The 16,570-nt window shown below is 38.6% G+C and overlaps 2 protein-coding genes across 2 annotated transcripts; both read right to left on the bottom strand.

Annotated features, from left to right (window-relative positions):
- Window positions 1-5,895: 5,895 nt before the first annotated feature.
- On the bottom strand, window positions 5,896-10,870 carry LOC139193623 (uncharacterized). The gene is made up of 4 exons (XM_070817033.1): window positions 10,625-10,870; window positions 8,795-8,843; window positions 6,790-7,148; window positions 5,896-6,692 (listed from the first exon to the last, which is right to left on the bottom strand). Exons 3-4 carry the CDS (start codon window positions 7,144-7,146, stop codon window positions 6,156-6,158), a joined length of 894 nt encoding a protein of 297 aa, XP_070673134.1. The 5' UTR covers window positions 7,147-7,148; window positions 8,795-8,843; window positions 10,625-10,870; the 3' UTR covers window positions 5,896-6,155.
- Window positions 7,293-8,704, bottom strand: LOC139193619 (protein ANTAGONIST OF LIKE HETEROCHROMATIN PROTEIN 1-like). Its single transcript, XM_070817027.1, has 3 exons — window positions 8,199-8,704; window positions 7,879-8,104; window positions 7,293-7,784 (listed from the first exon to the last, which is right to left on the bottom strand). The coding sequence occupies exons 1-3, from the start codon at window positions 8,667-8,669 to the stop codon at window positions 7,327-7,329; spliced, it is 1,155 nt and encodes a 384-aa protein (XP_070673128.1). The 5' UTR covers window positions 8,670-8,704; the 3' UTR covers window positions 7,293-7,326.
- Window positions 10,871-16,570: the final 5,700 nt, after the last annotated feature.

Genomic DNA, 16,570 nt, shown 5'->3' with positions numbered 1-16,570 from the left:
GGAAAAACCGTAGTAGTAGTAGTTACTTCCAATATTTGAAAAGTTTGTTTTTTGATATTGATTTGTTTTTCTTAAAACAAATAGTGGGAGTATCATACACTACTAACTATAATGAATACAATTAGTAGTTATATATATCTCCAATATTTTGAAAAATGTTTTGATATTGATTTGTTTTATGAAAATGAATAGTGGGGATATCATATGCTACTAATTTCATTAACTTTGGACTAGTAGTTATAATAGGACACAATTTATTTGAATGTGATTAAATAAATAAAATTGATGAGACCTTAAAATCCCTCAACCAACATACAATATTAAGTTGAAAGCGTAAGAGTGCTTTGAACACTTTTTCGTGGCCTTCCACCGTGGTAGGCTCCAATCGTTTATGACTTGTACACCGCCTTCACCCTATCATGGGGGAGTGCAAAGTGCATGCTTATACTCAGGAGGAGTTTATTTAAAACATTTGATGAGGTTAAGGTAGGCAACGAGTGTGGCCAACATCGTATCATCGTGAGGTCATACTTGAACCCCTATCTAAACCGGCATGGTGGGACAAAACTTAACTAAGAGAAATGGTGCCAACATCATATCATTGTGAGGCATTGTTCTCTAGAGGCCAAAAAGATGGGTAATCACAAGAGGTTGTTGTGAATGGGTAGTAATACCCTCTCATTATTATTTTTGCTAGCCGACATCGTATCATCGTGAGGTGGGCTTGGTAATAGTGAGCCTCCCATAACCCACTAGGAGCTTTCATTGAAATCTCCCGGATTCCATCTTGAGGGATGTGGAATTTGCCAAAAATGGTGGGTGGTGTCATTCGGTTTAAAGACCCGAATTGTTTGACTTAATCAACAATCAAACTAATTATTTTATTGTTTATGTATTTAGATATGGTTGGAAGCACACTCGCGAAAATACTCGACAAACGTTGCCTAGAGGGGTACAATTTCCCATCATGGTATCGTAATGTCAAGATTCTCCTAACATTGGAGAAGATTGTTTACATGCTAGACAAGGCCCCACCTCACATACCTCTCGGCCCCGAGGCCACTGAGGATGAACGTGCTAAGTATGACAAGCACATTGAGGATGATACACAAGCCAAGTGCTATCTGTTGGTTTCCATGAATGAGGAGCTACAGAGACAGCACGAGGGTATGGACAGTGCATCTTCCATCATACTCCATCTTACGGAGTTATATGGTGAAGGGACGCGCAACCGTCGCTTTAGCACTGTCAGTGAACTTGTGAAGACCAAGATGGTCAAGGGGGCTCCAGTGCATCAACATGTACTGAAGATGATAGGACTCATTGAACAATTGGAGAACCTAGGTACTCCACTTGACGGGGAATTGGCCCAGGACTTCATATTGGCTTCTCTTTCTGATTCATTCTCGCAGTTCGTAATGAACTACAATATGAATAAGATGGATAGTACTATCTATGAGTTACTAAACATGTTAGTAATTGCCAAGAAGACTATGAAGAAAGAGAACGTTGTAGAGACTGCTGCAGTATCTTACAACAAGCCATCATCTTCCAAGGCCAAGCCGCAAGGCAAAGGCAAAGGGAAGGAGAAGAAGTCTCCCACTCCTAAGCCGTAAGGAGGAGTGAGGAAAAAGAAGGCAAAGAAGCCCAAGGGGACTTGCCACCACTGTGGAAAGGAGGGGCATTGGAAGAGGAATTGTAGGTTATACCTTGCAACTCTTAAGGACAAGCCACAAGGTATGGTTTATGTTCTTATTGTCAATTCTAATTGTTAGATCTTCTAAAATTTATATTTGATATAAAGGGCTAATTACTTGTATAATTGAATATAGGTGGAGGAGCCAAGTAGAAGAGGAACAAGCAAAGAAAAGTGTGGAGAAGGGTTCGGCCACCATGTTTTTGCTTACTACTTAGGAAGTTTGTTAGGCATTTAAAGATAGTCATTAAACTTTCTTATTTTGTTAAGAACTTATTAAGTGGCTTCATATGATGGAAGACCACTATTAGTGCCTAAATGTATGAAGGTATTTAATTAGTCTCTAAATGTATAGAGCTAATTCTTTTTGTAAACATTATGAATGTTTGAATTATCATATTAATGTAATGTGATGAATGCCTTCTAATATATTATTTCCTTAAAGTAGTGTTATGAATTGAATATTGTCTTGTTGTATCCTAGTTGAGATACAAGATTTATATCACTTATTGTAATGTGATAACCAAACTTTAGACTTATCAATTATGGATAGATCTCACATGTAGGACATAGAAGGATACAATGAATCTTTAGATTTGGTTCCAATTGTCTACCTATGAGTTCTATAAGAATTCACAAAGATCTAGAGATTCCTTTCTTGAAGAAAAGGAAGGTCACATTATAATGATATAAGTAATAAGAAAAACGTTTCTTATATGGTTATCACTTAAACCACAATAATCAAGATCACTCTTGATTCAATTAGTAGTTTTGAACAACTAATTGAGCATTCTTTAAATTGTTTTAAAATGTCAATTGTGTTAGTGATTAAACCAAGAAAGAAGTGTCTAAATCTATAAAATGTTTAAAGACTTCAGTCACTTAATAACGAGACATTAACTTAGTGAAGATTGAAACAAACGAGCTTGAAAGGTTTTAAAGCTATTACACAATGTCCTCTACCCGTATACTCCACGTTTATACATTTTGAATGTATGAAGTGATTTCTCATTAAAGTCATGAGAAATAGTGGGAGGTGTGAAAATGGATATAAACTCAAATATGATTGGTTTATAGTTGTCTAAAGAATAATAGTACTTGACTATTATTAAGAGTTTGTAATTTTAATTGTTAAAGAACTCAAGCTCTTCAAACGTTAAAATTCTATGTTGTGTAACATTCTAAAGAATAGTCTTTGAATGTTGGTTTCGTCAACCTAACATAAAATGGTTATATGTTGGGAGTTGTCCATCATTCTCTTTTATGAGAACAAGCTAATAACAAAGCCCATGGACAAATTTGATGAAACAAAAGGGAATAGTTTCAAAATGAGTCACAACATATAGTTTAACAACAAGACAATCCAAATTCAACATCTTATGTAACTATAACGCTCTATGTAGTTTTGATAAAGAATTATATCAACCACCTGGAAGGAATGGTTGAGTTTCTATATCCTTAGTAGGAGCCATGTTTCCACTAAAGACTTGGATAATTCTTATATGACTACATTAAGGGTGCGTTTGTTGCGCCGGACTGTCTCGGACTGGACTAGCTGCCGGGACTAAGCTGGACTGGCTTAGACTGGACTAAGCTGGACTAACTTAGTGAAGCGTTTGGTGCAGTTTCGGACTAAGAAGCAGGATAAGAAAAACAGTACTGTTCACCAGATTTGTGTTTTCTTAGACTAGGACTACAAATTTTTGCCATTGTGTAATAGAGTAATGCTACAAATCTCATGATATGGGTTAATTGGAGCATATTTTTACCATGTATATTATGAATCTTAAAAAAAATTGACAATTGTTTTGTTTCTATTACCTGCTAATAGAATTGGGTTTAATTTGCAAATGTAGCTTGATTTAAACTCTATCACCCAACAGAAGAAAAATAATAGTGGCCAATACATGCAACTTCAACAAATACAAGTACATAAGATCTCCATAATTTAGAAAATCCTAGTTAACATTAGTTAACATTAGCCAAAATACACACTGCACACACACACACACACTGCATACATACTCATACACACACTGCACACACACACACACTGCATACATACCGCATACACACACACACACACACACACACACTGCATACACACACACACACTGCATACACACTCACACACACACTGCATACACACACACACTGCACACACACTGCACACTGCATACATACTGCATACATACACACACACACACTGCACACACACACACACACTGCATACACACACACACTGCACACACACTCACACTCACACACACTCACACTCACACTTACACTCACACTCACACACACTCACACTCACACTTACACTCACACTCACACACTGCACACAGTCACACACACACACACACGGGGACAGAGTGCAACACACTCTTACCCTCACACACACACACTCTGTTTTTATACTCACACACACACACACACACTGCACACACACTCACACTCACACACACTCACACTCACACTTACACTCACACTCACACACACTCACACTCACACTTACACTCACACTCACACACTGCACACAGTCACACACACACACACACGGGGACAGAGTGCAACACACTCTTACCCTCACACACATACACTCTGTTTTTATACTCACACACACACACACACACACACACACACACTGCATACATACTCACACACACACACTGCACGCACACACACTGCATACATACACACACTGCATACATACACACACACACACACACACACTGCACACACACACACTGCATACATACACACACACACACACATTGCATACACACACACACACACATTGCACACACACACACACTACATACATACACACACACACACACTGCATACATACACACACACACACACACATTGCATACACACACACACACACATTGCACACACACACACACATTGCACACACACACACACACTACATACATACACACACACACACTGCATACATACACACACACACACACATTGCATACACACACACTGCATACATACACACACACACACACATTGCATACACACACACTGCATACATACACACACACACACACATTGCATACACACACACACACATTGCATACATACACACACACACACACTGCATACATACATACACACACACACTGCATACATACACACACACACTGCATACATACACACACACACACACATTACTGCAAATTCAAAAGAACCAGAGTAAGAGTGAGAGACAGAGAGAGAGAGGGTTACTTTGACTGGGATCGAACAGGGGAGGAGGAGGGGCGATTTGGTTGGAGTGTTCCTGAGAGGTCGCCTGAGAAGAAGGTGGAGGAGCAGGGCGAGCAGGATCTGCAATTTGACCCTAAAAATCAAAACTCTAATTTGTTCAACTATAGAGGTATATTATTGAAAATTTCTCAAACCCAAAACAATTAAATCAAATAAAGCTTAGTAATATCACGATCTGCAAAACAAATTGAAGAAATAAATCGAAGATTCGAAGTTTACCAGGCAAGAAGAGCAGATAAGGGCGAGCAAGATGCAGATGAAGGCAAGCAAGACGCAGAGATGAGGGTGAAGACGACGAGGATGAGGGAGCAAGGCAAGCAGGGAGCGATGGCGACAACTCTCTCTCTCGCAGGATGAGCGAGGTTTTCTCTCGCGGAAGGTCTTGCGAGTCCGGCCGAATTTGGGGTTCTCGGCTAAGAACTCCTAGCGAACCCCTTAATCCGAGCGAGTCCCATTTAATCCCATTAAACCTAATCCTGGTGCAGAACAAACAAGGGACTACAATCTAGTCCAATCCAGTCCCCCCTAATCCGGTCAAACAAACGGGTCCTAAGGGTGGGTTTGTTGCGCCGGACTGTCTCGGACTGGACTAGCTGCCGGGACTAAGCTGGACTGACTTGGACTGGACTAAGCTGGACTAACTTAGTGAAGCGTTTGGTGCAGTCTCGGACTAAGAAGCAGGATAAGAAAAACAGTATTGTTCACCAGATTTGTGTTTGCTTAGATTAGGACTACAAATTTTTGCCATTGTGTAATAGAGTAATGCTACAAATCTCATGATATTGGTTAATTGGAGCATATTTTTACCATGTATATTATGAATCTTAAAAAAAATTGACAATTGTTTTGTTTCTATTACCTGCTAATAGAATTGGGTTTAATTTGCAAATGTAGCTTGATTTAAACTCTATCACCCAACAGAAGAAAAATAATAGTGGCCAATACATGCAACTTCAACAAATACAAGTACATAAGATCTCCATAATTTAGAAAATCCTAGTTAACATTAGTTAACATTAGCCAAAATAGATCTCCATAATTTACAAAATGGCTAGTTAACATAAGCCAAAATACTAGTGCAAAGCTAAGTTATAAGTCATAACATAAGATTGTATGATTAATAAAATACATCCATGTTAACGTTAATAAAATACATCCATGTTAACATTAGCCAAAATCCTCATCCACTTGCGTTGTCGCTTAAAAGCCTTTGGACGAACACTTTCTTGAGTTCCGGTTTGATTGCCCTGAACACTCCCACATTTTTTTGTTTATCCAAAATAAGAGACAATGCATCAATTTGATCCATAGGAGAGAGACCCATTGCTTCAAGTTCATTAGCTATGTCATTATGATCTGCAGTACCTTGAACTAAAGCTTCAGTTACCATTTGCATCCTCTTCCCACTTTCAACATAAAAATCTTTCAGTCCACTGATAATTGCCTCGGTTCCATCACTTGAACTTCCCACAGCTATTTTCCTCTTTCTTTGGCTATTTTCAGATGGGGTGCTTTGTTGGCTTTGTTGGTTCATTGAAGAAACAAAATTATCACCTCCAATATCACTTTCACCAACATGATCATGACTTTGTTCCTCCACCATTTGAGCAGGGGTTTCGGCTACATTACCCGTAGCCCGATCTTTTCCAAATATATATGCAAATCTATCAAACAGTGGAAAAGGTTTGCTTCTCCATCCATCGGCTTCTTTATTTCTCTAAGATTATATCAAAATAGCAAAACTAAAATTTAGCATGCGTAACAAATATAGCAGCAAGAATATAACTAATGCATAAATAAAATAGGATATGAACCTGCACATAAGTTTGCCATGCGTCATCACTGTCAACTTCAACGCACTTTTTGACATCATTCCATGCAAATCCACTTGTGTTTATCATGTCAATGACCATACTATATGTTTTTTTCCATTTCTTCAACTTGGACTCAATATGTGGATTTGCCTTTATATTTGAATGAGGACATAAAACATTGACAGCTTTTGCTATTTCAACCAAAGTACCTTGTTTGAAAGCACCGGTGTCACACCGTTGCTTCCGAGCAACAAAATCCTCAAGAACTCCTAGTAATACTTCTTCCTCAAATGCTTCCCATTTACGCCTTCTTCCTTTTGGCTCTTGAGTAGCATTCAAAAAATTTTCGTTATCCATACCTAAACAAAAAATATTTTAATGAAGGAAAATACCATACAAATAATCAATTTGCATAATATCCAATCAACTTGCATAATATCCAATTAATTTGCATACCATCCAATCATTGTGCTAATATCTAACAAATGCATGATAAAAAGGAATACTAAAATAAAATGTTATCATTAACACATATAGCTAGTTCGGTTGCTGGTTCCTAATTGCTCTCCACTCATTATACATTTCCTGAGCCATATCATTCCTCATTGCAGTCCACTGGTCCGATGTTTGAACACTACCAACATATTCACCTTCTTCTGTATTTTGTCCATCTTCTATTATTGGCAAATTCTCCATTGGATCTACAGACATCTCTTGCCTAATAAGATTGTGTAGTAGGCAACAAGCGGTAATTATTCGACCTTGTGTCCTTATCGGATAGAAAGATGGACTCCTTAGTATCGACCACCTTCCTTTTAGCAAGCCAAAACAGCGTTCAATTACATTCCTTGCCTTAGAATGCTTCATGTTAAAATATTCTTCCTTATTAGAAGGTGTTCGTCCCTCCCATTCAGATAAATGATAAGGTATTCCTCTATAGGGTGCAAGGAATCCTTCACCATTTGTATAACCACCATCTACAAGGTAATAACAACCTAATGAAAAAAAAAACAGACCTTATTAGTGTTTTGTAGTTGACAAACAAAACTAAACCTAACTTACAAAGTTGAGACTAAGTAATAGTCTTACCCGCTGGTACCTTAAAACCATTAGGCCTACTAATTGCATCATGTAGCACTCTAGAGTCTGATGCGGAACCCTCCCACCCCGGAAACACATATATGAACTGCATATCTCCTGAACACACACCTAACACATTAGTTGCGACTCGACCCTTTCTTGTTCGGTATCTTGGTTTGTCAATTTCAGGTACATGCACATCAATGTGTGTTCCATCCAATGCTCCCAAGCAATTCTTAAAAATAAAAAATAAAAAAGTTTTTGTTAATTTATACAAAGGGAATGAAAAGTTAAAGCTTAGGGAAAATGAAAAAAAATTCTCATCATACCTTAAAACATCGCCACCTAGGATCTGTAGAATCAATAGGCACAGGCTGGGGGACTTTTAGTAGGATACCTTGTAATCGCAAAATTCCTTGCAATACGCTATTGAAATACCTACTTATAGTCTCTCCCGACCTATAAAATCTACCGCCAACACTACGATTCTTAGTATGATGTGCTAATATTTGTAAAGTCATACACACCTGTTCCTCTACAGACACCAAACCATCAGTTTTTACCCTCCCATCTTGACGAAGTAAGTCGCATAATATGCCAAAAGTCCTTCTATCCATTCTCAATTCGTTGACACATTCAGTATCAGTATTCCCTATTATACCATTCAGATAATACAAACTAATCTCTCGTCTAATAAGTGAACGGTTAGTCAATGTGGGTCGTTCAACATGTCTCTGTTTGCCACGTAGCATCATCACCACAAGAATCGTACAAATACAAATTGTCTCCAAATAAGACATCTCTAATAATAAGATCAATAAAAGCTTCCTTCGATCCATATCTATCCAAACAAAAAAAAAAACAATAGTATGAGGATTGCTATCATTCCTAGGCATTGCATGTGAAGAGGGAAATTAAAGGACACCTGTAATGCAGTAGCCTTAGCCTTAGCCTTCTGTTTATGCTCCTCTTCTCTGCAACAAACAACCACAAAAAATTGCAATTCAGCATCAACCCCACACCATACAAAACATTCACATTGTAATATCATGGTTATAAACCAAGTACATACACACACACTCATGGACAAATGTGCAAAATACACATACATACTCACACTCACACTCACACTAACACACACACACGGACATACACACTCTCACACACTGACATAGACTCACACACACCCTGCATACATACATACACACACACACACACACTGCACACACACACACACTGCATACATACACACACACACACACACACTGCACACACACACACACACTGCATACACACTCACACACACACACACTGCACACACACACACACACTGCATACACACACACACTGCACACACAGTCACACTCACACACAGTCACACTTACACTCACACACACACACTGCATACACACACACACTGCACATACACTCACACTCACACACACTCACACTTACACTCACACTCACACTTACACTCACACTCACACACTGCACACAGTCACACACACACACACACTGCACACACACACACACACACTGCATACACACACACTGCACACACACTGCACACTGCATACATACTGCATACATACACACACACACTGCATACATACATACACACACACTGCACACACACACACTGCATACATACTCATACTCATACACACACTGCACACACTGCATACATACATACTGCATACATATACACACACTGCACACACACACACTGCATACATACACTGCACACACACACACTGCATACATACTCATACACACACTGCACACACACACACACTGCATACATACCGCATACATACACACACACACACACTGCATACACACACACACACTGCATACACACTCACACACACACTGCATACACACACACACTGCACACACACTGCACACACACTGCACACTGCATACATACTGCATACATACACACACACACACTGCACACACACACACACTGTATACACACACACACTGCACACACACTCACACTCACACACACTCACACTCACACTTACACTCACACTCACACACACTCACACTCACACTTACACTCACACTCACACATTGCACACAGTCACACACACACACACACACGGGGACAGAGTGCAACACACTCTTACCCTCACACACACACACTCTGTTTTTATACTCACACACACACACACACACACACACACACACTGCATACATACTCACACACACACACTGCACACACACACACTGCATACATACACACATACACACACACACACTGCACACACACACACACACTGCACACACACACACTGCATACATACACACATTGCATACATACACACACACACATACATTGCATACACACACACACACACATTGCACACACACACACACTACATACATACACACACACACACACACTGCATACATACACACACACACACACATTGCATACACACACACACACACACATTGCACACACACACACACACTACATACATACACACACACACACTGCATACATACACACACACACACACATTGCATACACACACACTGCATACATACACACACACACACACACATTGCATACACACACACACACATTGCATACATACACACACACACACACTGCATACATACATACACACACACACTGCATACATACACACACACACACTGCATACATACACACACACACACACATTACTGCAAATTCAAAAGAACCAGAGTAAGAGTGAGAGACAGAGAGAGAGAGGGTTACTTTGACTGGGATCGAACAGGGGAGGAGGAGGGGCGATTTGGTTGGAGTGTTCCTGAGAGGTCGCCTGAGAAAAAGGTGGAGGAGCAGGGCGAGCAGGATCTGCAATTTGACCCTAAAAATCAAAACTCTAATTTGTTCAACTACAGAGGTATATTATTGAAAATTTCTCAAACCCAAAACAATTAAATCAAATAAAGCTTAGTAATATCACGATCTGCAAAACAAATTGAAGAAATAAATCGAAGATTCGAAGTTTACCAGGCAAGAAGAGCAGATAAGGGCGAGCAAGATGCAGATGAAGGCAAGCAAGACGCAGAGATGAGGGTGAAGACGACGAGGATGAGGGAGCAAGGCAAGCAGGGAGCGATGGCGACAACTCTCTCTCTCGCAGGATGAGCGAGGTTTTCTCTCGCGGAAGGTCTTGCGAGTCCGGCCGAATTTGGGGTTCTCGGCTAAGAACTCCTAGCGAACCCCTTAATCCGAGCGAGTCCCATTTAATCCCATTAAACCTAATCCTGGTGCAGAACAAACAAGGGACTACAATCTAGTCCAATCCAGTCCCCCCTAATCCGGTCAAACAAACGGGTCCTAAAGGTCTTAGTATGACTAAAACTTGTAGTATGGTGTATGACACCATATAATTTAAATGAATAGACTTGACAAAGCAAGTCACACATTTCAAAAGGAATTACTTGAGAAGGAATTCTTTTGTGTATGATTCGTTTAAATAACTTGTGTTAGCTAGAGTTGTTGATAGTCTCAAAATAGTTGAGACATCATCAATAAGCTAATGGATCTTAATGATTGTCAATAGATCCAAGAAAAGTTAGTGGGAGCAATATGCATTCAAATCAAGAAAATATAATTGTTAAGTTTTTGAATGAATGCTAAGTTACAACAAGGCCAGTGGGAGTGATGTCATAATTTGAGCAACAAGATATGAATAAAGTCTATTTGATAAACTTGATAGAACATAGATGTTACTCGAAAATTGACAAAACATGACACGATCAATTTTGAAGTATAGACTTGAAATTGGACTTATTGATATAGCAAGGCTATCTCAAGGATGTTATTTGGGGAGATTAAACCTCAAATGTTGAAGATTTAAGAAAGCATTTTCCTATATGATAGAAAAATCACTTTCGTAACCCTTATAATGAATGTGTCACAAAATCACAAAAGGGACACATGTATGGACTTGTGAGTAGATATCCAAAAGTGAAGAACCACAGGGGTTGTCACTTTAAGATATTACTATATCCTAGGATCAGAACCAAAGCAACTGATAAAGTATTATTGCCTTTAAGAAAGGAACATCAGAGTAGGACTCTGGAAGCGTGCATTCACTTAGGTTATTAACCAAAGTGAAAATAACCAATTTTAACAAATGGAACTTCATAATGGATAAAGTACTAATCATATGAATGTATTGTAAGTATTGTACTACAATGGTCTCAAGGTTGGAGCAAAGTTTGTATAAAGTATACAAACGAAATATATGACGATATATTGTTTTAGAAACTGCTTCAAAAGGTGTTTTGAATGGAAGGGGTTCTTTTAGAACCAATGATTGAATCCAAACCATAAGGTCGTTAGTAGGACACTACGACGTAATGGGGCGATAGCTCAAGCCATGGAATCAAGGTCTCATCAAAGTATTCGAACACAAGAAAGAGACATCATCAAATGTTTTGGAAACATTTGATAAGTGAATCCCTTTTAAATAAAAAGGATTAATACATAACCAAGTTAACCTACGAGCATAAGCTCTCTCAACTAGCATGTATAAGATACACTAGTGATTGACTTTAGTGCAAGTGGGAGATTGTTGGAAATATGCCCTGAAAGTCAATCTTTGGAAGAAACCTTTCAGGACAATAAATGGATGTATAGATGACTCTTATACATCAAATGGCAAAGATACTATTTAGGACTATCTCTATAAACGATATATGTCCTAAATGGTGAATCCATGGACAATGGATCGATTGAAGAAGTAATCTAATGAAGTTAGACTACAGAAACCTTCTTCACATAACCATCATGTCCAAAAGGTTCTTGGTCATAGGATTGTCGGAGGGATACTGACAATGCATAGACCGGTACATACTATGTCCGCTTCAATTAGAAGGATGGAAAATCTCATCCCATTCGTGTAATGACACTAAGACAAGTATGTGGGTGCTCATTAAGGGAATGAGTTCACTGAACACAATCGAACGAGAGTACTTGCATGGAGGTCTACTCACATGTCAAGCAAGTAACTCTAATAGTTGGAATAATCTAAGTAGTCCTTTGACCTGAGGCATCATCGTTGTCTTGTGGTTAAGTACTTGATCTTTGATTATGTCAAAGTCACTCCATCCGCGGGTGTCCACGGCATAGTCGGGGTTAAGCCACTTAGTCATGAAGGCAAGTGAATGCGCAACAAGGAATCTCTAATCCTTGTTAAGAGATGATGAATACTCTAAGATATGATTCTGGAATCTTCGGCCGAAGTATCGAGCGTTATAAAGGAAAGCGTTCCTATACGACTCAATTGAATCATATAAGAAGGAATAATCACATTAGGGGTTTGACATAATATATCCATACCCTAGTGATGTGATTGAGAGTATTATTTTAGAGAAGGATCGAATTGCATTGTAATTCCAACTGAATAGGTTCTCTGAACAACTTCTACATTAGCTTGGGTAGCCATGATATATGGTTAGATGTCACTCATGGCTTGTGAGTTCTTCTAGATGATTAAATGTAGTCGTCAAAGAAGAAGGTGAATTAAAAGTAAGTTTTAATTCACTAAGTGATTGGATTAAATATAATCAATTGGATTGGTGCCAATCACCTCACTGCCTTGCTAATTAGAATCTAAAACGATTGTTCACCAATACACTCTTGTTGTGTGAGTAACTAATGGATGATGAAAATAATTAATTGGATTAATTAAGTGTTGTGATTAATTAGAAAGTCTAAAGAAATCATAAAAGCGATATAAGATCGTTTTGGGCTTAAAGAAACGTTCGGGTTTAATTGGGCCCATTGGGCTTTTATTCAAGCATTGGATGACTTGAAATAAATAAAAGCCCAAAGCCCAAACAACACAAAGGGGGCCGACCAAAGGAGGGAGAGAAAGGTCAAATGTTGACTTGTTTCTTTTTGGCTATAAAAGTAACTTTATAGCAAATGTTTCATTAGGGTTTTTTTTTTAAGTGTTAAAAGAACAAAAGAGAAAAAGAAAAATATCTCTCTAACACTCAAAGGGCCGGCCACCATAGGGGGATTTAGCTAATCATCTTTTCACCGCTTTGGTAATTCCTTCATCCTTCTCACTACACTAGTGGGTGAGGATCTTTAGAGGTTTTCAATTTTGGAAACTTGAAGAGAACCTAGGAGCACTCATTCTAAACAAAGTGGAGGAGGCAAGGAAGGAGGCTAGGCTCAAGGAGTTCAAGGAGCAAAGGGCTTGGAGGTGGTCCATCCTTGGTCTAAGATCTAGATCAAGAGGTATAAAACTACTCCTAGACTTTGTTCTTCACTAAAATGTTTTGATGCATCTTATATAAACCTATGCATCTTGAAGGGGATTTGCATGACTATAGCTTTGATATTATGTGATAACATACTTCCGTTGCTTTCGTATATAAATTTTGAATTGTATATGCATGCTAGTCACTAGAAATCCCACATGAATCTCATAGAAATCCCTTCAGACATTTCTAAAAAGCCTCCCATTTCACTTATGGTTGAACGTGATAGTGGAGAGGTTTTATTCGTGGAAATAATATATGAATAGCTTCCTGATTTTTGCTCTGTTTGTGGAAATATTGGGCATCTGCCCGCTACTTGTCGTGTTGCTGCAAGGGATATTAAGCATGGGCATGTGGTTGAGAAGGAAGGTGCAAGATCACGAATAGTGAAGCGCAATGAGAACAATCAGGATAACATTCAAGTTAAAACTAATATCCGCAATCAACCGGAAGGTAAGGTTTGTGTTAGTAATGTGTCCAACTCGAGTGTGAGAGGTTTGGATGATGGTGATGTTTTGCCCATACATGTTGTGGATGGTTTAGAAAATAATAGGACAACCTCTACATATGTTTCAAAAACTCCTAGTTCTCATGAACATGTGGTTAGTCAATTGGCTAAGGCTGGTTTGGTTAGTAAGAACTCCCTCTCTAGTGGGAGAGGTTTGGATGATGTTTCTCCCTCACATTTTGTGGAAGGTTTAGTTAATGATAATGATACAACTTGTGACTATGTTTCTGATACTCCGATGGATACTCCGATGGATACTCCCTTTATAGGTGTTCAATTAAACTCTTCTCTTGTGCTCTCTAAGAGATGTAATACTAATGACTCAGTTCAAGTTGTTTCTCGGGTTCATGAGGCTAGTCCTCCTTCTTTGTCTCCTTAAGTTCACTCTGAAATTCAAAAGGTTAATGATTGGTACACTATGGTGGAGGAAGATGCTCTTCAAAATAATGTTGCAAGTAAAGAAAACAATGATTTAAATGATGCAAATAATGTTTCTGAGGATGACATGATTTTAGTTCTCTCAAAATCTCAAAAGAGAATATTACAAAAAAAACAACAGGAATCTGGTTATCATACCTACGAGCGTGAGAATATTCAAACTCGTGCTAGGGTTGTTGCTATGGCTCTCCGTGATCCATGAAGACCATTTATTGGAATATTTGGGGCTTAGCAAATCGCCCCACTAGATGAGCTTTACAGAGCCTTATCAGAAAACATTCTCCTGATTTTCTTTGTTTTGCAGAACCTATGACTTCTACAATGAAAATTCGTCCATTTTTTTGGAAATCTATTGGTATGCATTTTCTGGGAGTAAATGATAGAGATCAGAGATTGCCTAATATTTGGGTTTTTCACACAGATAATGTTTTATCTCCTATGGTTTTATCTACTTCAAGTCAACATATTACTATTCAATTTTTAGTAGCTGGCACTACCCATTGTATTATTTTTGTTTATGCTACTACAACAGTGGTGGAACGTCGACCACTTTGGCTTTCTATTGCTCAAGTTTGTGCCAGCTTTTCAGGTCCTTCACTTATTTTGGGTGATTTTAATGCGATTCTTGGCGCGCATGAGAAAATGAGGGGTATTTTGCCTTGTCGAATAGAATGTGAGGAGTTTCAAGCTATGGTGGATACATGTGGTTTGGTTCCGATTGATGTTAAGGGTTCCCCTTTCACTTGGACTAATGGACGTGGCATATCATCTCATATTGAAATGCTATTAGATTGGTGCTTTTGTTCTACTACATGGCTGGATGCCTGGCCTATCACCAATTGCTCCATGTTGGTTCGTCATTCTTCAGATCATAATCCTCTTCTAGTTTCTTTTCAAAAATTTGCAGCACAAGGTCCTACTCCTTTTCGCTTTCATCGCATGTGGTTAGATCATCCTGATTTTATTAATTTGGTTAAAAATTCATGGCAGTCTATTCAAGTTTATGGTTGTCCTATGTTTATTCTTCAACAAAAACTCAAGTTGCTAAAGCCTATTCTAAGACATTGGAATGTTGATGTTTTTGGAAATGTCAATGTTGTCGTGGACAATGCTAGAGAGGTTTTAGAAAAAATTCAGTTAGAAATCTCCACAGAGGGTTTTACTGATGAATGTCATAGGGTTGATTTACAAGCTCATTCTACTTTGTCTCATGCGCTGCTAGTTCAAGAAAAGTTTTGGCAGGATAAAACACGATCTAAATGGCTATGAGATGGAGACCGTAATACCGAGTTATTTTCATACTTTGGTAAAAATTCGCAAGACTCATAATTTTATTTCTTCTTTGCGTATTGATTCGGAATTGGTTAAGGATGTTGAGATTTTGCGCGATCATGTAGTGGAGCATTTTTTTAATGCTTTTCATGATGATGGTCTTGCTATTGACACAGGTTTGGTTGCTCGTCTTATTCC

The sequence above is a fragment of the Malus domestica genome, chromosome 02 (assembly GCF_042453785.1).
Source record: "Malus domestica chromosome 02, GDT2T_hap1".
NCBI lineage: Eukaryota > Viridiplantae > Streptophyta > Magnoliopsida > Rosales > Rosaceae > Malus > Malus domestica.
Note: the sequence above shows the minus strand (reverse complement) of the source record. Positions and strands in the feature narration are given on the sequence as shown.